At 56.2% G+C, this 6,559-nt stretch overlaps 1 protein-coding gene across 1 annotated transcript in view; it reads left to right on the top strand.

Moving 5' to 3' along the window:
• Position 1: 1 nt before the first annotated feature.
• ZNRF1 (zinc and ring finger 1, E3 ubiquitin protein ligase) overlaps positions 2-6,559 on the top strand; it is a gene marked incomplete at its 5' end in the record, with an annotated part of 21,050 nt that continues 14,492 nt past the window's right edge. The window contains one exon of the mRNA XM_009883154.1: positions 2-158. Within this exon, the coding sequence (XP_009881456.1) occupies positions 2-158 (157 nt within the window). The remainder of the gene's footprint in view (positions 159-6,559) is intronic.

Genomic DNA, 6,559 nt, shown 5'->3' with positions numbered 1-6,559 from the left:
CGGTCCGGGCTCCGACTCCACGTACGCCCATGGCAACGGTTACCAGGAGACGGGAGGCGGTCACCATAGAGACGGGATGCTGTACCTGGGCGCCAGGGCCTCGCTGGCCGATGCGCTGCCCCTCCACATCGCACCGCGGTGGTTCAGCTCGCACAGCGGTGAGTACCGGGCTCCCCGGAGCCTTCCCCACCCCCCTCTTCCTCCATGGCTTCCCTTCCCTCGGTGGGTACCCGGGGGCGGCGGTGGGGACGGTTGACACGGTAAAGGGGGGGATGCCCTCCCGGGTTGGTCAAGCCCCGTTGTGCCAAGCCCGAAGGAAGGACCCCCGTCCCATCCCCTCTCCAGTGAGGATGGATGGATGGGTGGGTGGGTGAGTGAGCACCGGGGCCGGTGTCTGTGTCAAGGTCAAGGGAGGGAGGGGACTTTCTAGAAGAGAGGTGTTTTGGCTCTGGGATGCGAAGCAGTGGATATGTCATTCCCCCTCTCTCCCCTCGACTTGGGGGAAAGCGGTCTGAGGGCGCTGTAGCTCAAGCCCTTGGTTTTGAAGACCAGGCTGAGCTCCTTGTGTGTCTTCTAAAGGTGTTTGAGGGGTGCCAGTCAGATATAGCAGTTCCTATGCCTCAGAAACTGGGAAGGGGGCAGAGGAAGCCTTTGAAAGCGAGGTGTGGGAATTTTTGTCCTTTGTTTCGTCTGATAAAGGGCCAGGGAGAGGCCGAAGCGGGTTTTCTCATTCAAGCCAGCTGGCACCGTTGCGGTGCCAGGGAGGAAGCAGAGAAGGAACTGCCTGCCCCTGTAACGGGGCTGGGGAGCCGACTGGGCTCTCCTGCAGGAAACCTGTCAGGCTAAGGGAGGGGGCAAGGTTGCCCCCCATTCTCACCCTCGTGGCTGGACCCTTCTGTGTGTCCTGGGGTCTGGAGTGGAGCTCTGGATGCGAGCGGGGCTGTGTCACTGACCTAGTTTTTGGCTGGGTACAGGGAGCGAGGTGGGAGGTCCTCCCTTCCCCTCCTGGCTAGAGGGGAAGTCATTTCAGGGATGTCTCCTTGCGTTTCCTGGAATAGTCTGGGATTTCTCTCCCACCCGGCCCCCTTGCAAATGCTGTAAGTGTTCTCCTTGCATGACGTGGTCTGGGAATTTCATAATACGCCTTGGGACAATGCCTCATTTTCAGGAAGGCTTGAAACTGAACCAGTGGACGAGAACAAAGTGCCAAACGAGGCTCGTGGGGCCCATTCTCCTATTTCCATCTTGGGATTTTTTTCCCCTTTACCCAGTCTCCGGGGGCTGCTTCTCTCAGTTAGATCGAAACTGTGTGTCTTGCGTTGCATCCTTAGTGACAGAACGCCCCAGGCCCGGTTCCTATTGATCCGGATAAGATGGGTGCTTGCAGTCCTCCTTGGCGGATGGAGAGGGCGGGCTGGCATGTGGCGCCGGAGTTGAGACCGAGCACTTCTGCAAACTTTCTGCCTCTGTGACCTTGCCCACACTGTGCTGCGGCTCTGGATTTTAAAAACAGAAGGAAACAAAGGTGCAGCATCCTTCCAGGTATTCCTCAAGCCTCTGTGTGATTGAATGCCGTGAGGCCTTCGGCTGGTGCTGGAGCGAGGAGGATTTTGTTACAGAAACACCCTGTGGCTAACCGGTACGTAGAGGTGGTCAGTCAGAGGGTATCAGTTACATTAAATTATAGTTCTCAAACTGCAACGCTGAGAGGTGAAAACCTGTTCATAAAAATAAACCAGCTGCAAAATGGAGTCAGCTTTATGCAGTTGCTCATGCAAGTTAGTGTGAGGCTGCTAAATTAAACGTGGTGCCCTTGGAAAATTGCAGCACAGGCTGTGGGAAGTACTGCAAGAACTGGGTTTCTCTGGAGCCTCTTTTGGGGCCCTCTGAGAGCATTTGAGCTGCGCTGAAGTGTACACGGGCAGCAGCGAGAGCAGTTGAGTCCGTGCCTAAGCCTCTCCCAGTAGTGGTTCTTCCTCGTTGCTAATTAATAGCTAAAGGAGCGGAGGATGCTTAAAAAACGTTCTGAAAACTTGTCGGAGCTCATTAAACTTTTGTGTTCTTCCTCTTAGCGTAAGAGGTTAACGGAGGATTTGGAGACTGAGGGGAAGGGGAAGTAAGCCACCTCAAGATTGCTAAAATTCCTGCTAATCTCCCACTGCAGCTGGTTAACCTACAGCAGGGCAGGCAGGAGCTGCTCGATTCTCCCCCCTGCCTCCCCATCGACCCGCTCCTCTCGCAGCGCTGAGCCACTCCATTAGCCACTGGAAAGTGCTGAAGCAGCAGCGCTCTGGTAAATGGAGAGGAGCTTTGACATTGCTGCGTGTGACTGTCCCCGCTCCTTTGGAGAAGGATGACTCGAAGGTGGGGATGAGGGGACCTGCTGACACACCGAACCCACTCAGGAGGATGCATGCGTGGGGGTCTCGGGGATTTGCCCGAGTTGCTGTACTGCTGCGAGGAGAGGAGCCCCCCAAACTCTGTGACTAACAGGTCTGGAGGGTGGATGATTGCCCTGCCTGCCTCTTTCCTCCTGCCTCTGCACAGGCTGGAGACCTGGATGGTGCCAGTCTCGGCATGTGGGGAAGGTTGTGTCCATGGGCTTGTCCTTGGAAGATCCAGGAGTACTTGGGTTTGGGTGAAGAGCTTGGAGCCTCAAAGTGGAACCTGGGCTCTGTGGGGACCTCAGTGGGACAGTGAGGAGCCATGGCTTAATGCCGGTGATAAGGTGCTGTCGTTGCAGGAGTGTCCAAGATAATGGGAGTGCACAGATAGGCTTGGCGCCTCGCCTCTCCCTTTATCTGTGATGCTGATTTTGTGCACCTCTCCGGCTGCTTCACAGCTCATCTGGCCCCATTGGCAGGGACCCCGAGGGGCGAGCTGGGGCAGGCTGAGCTCTCTTCTCCCTGGCTGGTGTCATTCCTTCCCCTCTCTGCGGTCAAAGGCTTGCAGAAGAGCCAGGCGTGCCTGGGGAGGGAGAGAGGAGGGCTGCTTTTGGGAAGCCAGCATGGAACAGGGTTGAGAAGTGCTCCCCAGGGCCAGCACGTGCTGCAGCATCACCGTAGGGTGCTGTGGGTTGCGGCAGTTGACAAGGAGAGCCCACTGCCGAATTGCTGTGGGCTGCCAGGGTGCAGGGACGGGAGGAGCAGTTACGTAATGGTGGCCTCTAGCCTTTCCAGGGCCAGGAGAGGAGAGCTGCTGCTCTTAGGGATAGTAAAGCCTAAATGAGTCTTTCAAACAGGGTCGAGGGGGAGCTCTGACCTTTGTGGTGGAGCGTGTCCCTTTCTCCAAGGGGTCAGCACCTCTCTGGGTAAGTGTGTCCTGTTTCCCGACGGGGATTTTCCCAGGTGTGTCTGCCATCCTCACAAGTGACGTGACTGCTCCAGCTTCACCTAAAACTGCTCTGGGATTTCCCTGTCTGCCCAGGGTTTCTGAGATCAGCTTCTTGGCCTACGCTGGTGGAAGATGACAAAACCTCTTTTGCAACTTTGGAATTCGCTTGTAGCACTTGACCCTGTCCCTGTAGGTTCGTGACCGTTAGGTCTTCTCAGCAAAGCCAAGGCTAGAGGGAAGAAGGGAGAAAAAGGAAACGCGTGTGGTTTAATGCTGCATGTCTCCAGCTTTGTGTGGTTCTCTTAGTATCGCTCGTGTTATTCATCTTCATCAGAGGATCTCGGGGAGTTTGTAGAGGCTGTAAGTAGCTTAAAGTTTATCTGGAAATCCCCCTCATCACCCAAAGCCCTTGAGTGTTTGAAGCTCTAACAAATCCATATCTCCCTGTCTGCCGGCTAGCCCAAGGAAATGCCTGGCTCATCCTTCTGCGTGGAGCCATCAGGAATGGCGCAGGCTTTCCGTGCACTGACAAAACCAGCTGTTTGTCCTGGATGCTGGCCGCAGCAAGGTCGGGAGGTCTCCTTTGCCAAGTGAGCTTCTTCGTTCTCAGCAGTGCCTTGTCCAGAGCAGGAGGGCCCAGCCTGGGGGAGATGGGTGCCTGGCTCAGAGATGGCAACCAGGGTGCTGGGCTGGGTCCTCCTCCAGACAGGGTTAGAGAGTCAAACATGCTGCAAGCGCTCTTTGGTCCGGCTCAGGAGTAAGGGATGTGAAATAGGGATTGCTTGTTGGCAGGTGGGTTGAAGGTGTGTGTGAATACTTGCATTGGGCAGCCCCGGTCTCTGCCCAGCTGGGAAGAGGCAGGTCCGTGGTGTACCCTTGCTGTGCTCCAACAGCTTCGAGTCCTGAGCCTTTTCTCACTGGTGCTTGGTGATCCTCACTCCTGAGCTGGTCCTGCCATTGCAATCTCTACACCAAAACCAGAAGGCTTAATTCTATCTGGCTAGCCAGTGTGCTGCTGGAGGGAGTCCGCTTTCAGCTCTGACTTTCCTGCCACCAACTTTTCAACATCCAGACATCATACGTGCTTCCCAACCCGGCTCTACAGGGGCTAGGCCAGGGGCAGGGCACCCCAACGTCTGCAGGAACTTGCCATTGTGAATCTGTTTTTGCCAGTGGAAATTTCCGAAGGAGACCGTCCTCACACTATCTTTTTGTGGGTTTGGTGCTGGAGACCGCCTGACAGCCAGGTCGGGCACCCACAACGTTGCCAGGCCTGCGGATTGTTTGGGAAACGGTGCAAGAATGGTCCTGATGAATATCTCTGGCCTAGAGAGTCAGCGGTTGGACTCCCTGGGTCTGGAGGGGTTGCTCTTCCACTTCTGCCTTCTCCGGGCCTCCTGCAGGACAGCATACGCCCGGGGCCGGGGGAAGAGGCAGCAGCTACCTTGGAAGAACAAAGCACCGAATACCAGAAGATGGGAGACTGGAAGGCAGCTTTAATGCATACCAGACCCGCAGCCTGGAGATGAAGTTTAAGTGTGTCAACGTTGGCGTTGTGCGTGAGAAGCCGGCAGTGGTGGTTATCTTCGGTCTCCGCAGCGAGAGCTAGCGCAGGCTGTCGCTGCGCTGCCTTGCCACTCCGGTGCCCTCTGAAATCTCTCGGCCGCCTTGCCCAGGAGCGAGGCGCGAATTGCTGCCTGTGCTAACTGGCTTGGCTGGGCTCGCTCCCCTCTAAACCTGTGCATAAATCAGCGCAGGGGAGCAGGGTGCCCTCTCCCCCCCTCCGCACACACGTACGCTCCAGAGATGCTGAAAACGATGCTCTCGTGCTCCCTGAGCTGACCCACTTCCCAGCCAGGATTGTCTTCCCGGCCCGTGACGTAAGTTTATCCCATGTTGGTTTGTTTTGCTGAGATGTTTGTTTCGGTGAGTGGAATAACCGTAAAGGCTTCTCTTATTTATTAATGTGCTATTAGGGCTCCTCTCCTCTCTCTCTTGCTCGTTCGCTGGCCAGAGGATCAATCAGATGCAGACATCTTTGGTGGAGGAGCGGTACCAGGGCTGGCGCCTGGCCAAGGGAACCGCAGAGAGTCATGGGAAAATGCTGCTAAATGCCGAAAATTAATTTCAAGAGAAATGCAGGGAGGGAGAAAAACCCACTTTGAAGGGGAAAAAAATAAAAGCTTTTTTTTCCTCCGATGTAATCTCCCGTGTGACAAATCAGACAGGCAGCAAAGAGCTCTTTGTCTGAATGAATTCCCTCTGCAGGAACCAGTCCTGTGGCACCCTGGCTGGCTGGTGGGCAACCACGAGGCACGTCTTGTTGCCTCTGCCGCCGGTTTGCCGAAACCCCAGATGTGCTGGATACTTGGGGTTGAGTAAATGTCACCTGGCTTTCTCCTGGTCCCCTTGAAAATTGAAATCATAAGGGCTCATGAGTGGCTTACACTGAGTGATGCTGCAAAGCAGCAGGCCCTGATGTAGAGCGTTTTACCCACCTGCTCTGGTGTGGCTCTGCATCAAGCTACAACGAGCCTCTCCCTGTAGAGGCAGACCCATTTTTTTTATTTCAGATAGAGCAGGAGTGGTTAAAGTTGGGCCTTAGAGGTCTGGCCAGCACTGGGAAACTTTCGGATGCAGATGAACCCGATGGGGGCTTGGGTCTCCCCCTGGGGATGTTCCCGCTATCCCTTGTGGGCACTGCTTGGCCGAATGCTTTTGCTCGGTGTTTTCTGGTGGGAGGCTGTCGGGAGGTGCAGCTGCAGGAAGCTCTGCTGGCCTGGGGCCTCTTCTCGTGCCGCTGCACAGCGTTTCCCGTGGGCAGAGCCCGGCTGCTGGCGGGTTTCCTGCCCTGCTGGACTGCAGGCAGGGGAGGGGAGTCCCTGCTGCAGTGAGGGGGACAGGGGCTGTTTTTCTCTTGGTGTAGTTTAGCTTTCCAGCCCGCTGCGCATCCCACACAGCCTGGGTTTTGAGGAGAGTGGTGGGGATTGCTGGGGAGCTGGCAGGCAGGTCCTCGCAGCTGGTCTGTGTGCTGTTGGTGTGATGCTCCCTGCCGTGGTCCCCATGCCTGTGCGCTGCTGGGGTTTGTGCTGCATGTGGCTGGCTGAACTCAAGTGGATGCATGGCTCAGTGCTGGCATCGTCCTTCCGTAAGCCCTGATGGCAGGTCTGTGGGCAGCTGGAGGGTTTTTTGGTACAAGGGTTGTCGGCAGGGGGGGGGCGCCGCC

This window comes from Charadrius vociferus, unplaced genomic scaffold, assembly GCF_000708025.1.
Source record: "Charadrius vociferus isolate BGI_N301 unplaced genomic scaffold, ASM70802v2 scaffold1434, whole genome shotgun sequence".
NCBI lineage: Eukaryota > Metazoa > Chordata > Aves > Charadriiformes > Charadriidae > Charadrius > Charadrius vociferus.
Note: the sequence above shows the minus strand (reverse complement) of the source record. Positions and strands in the feature narration are given on the sequence as shown.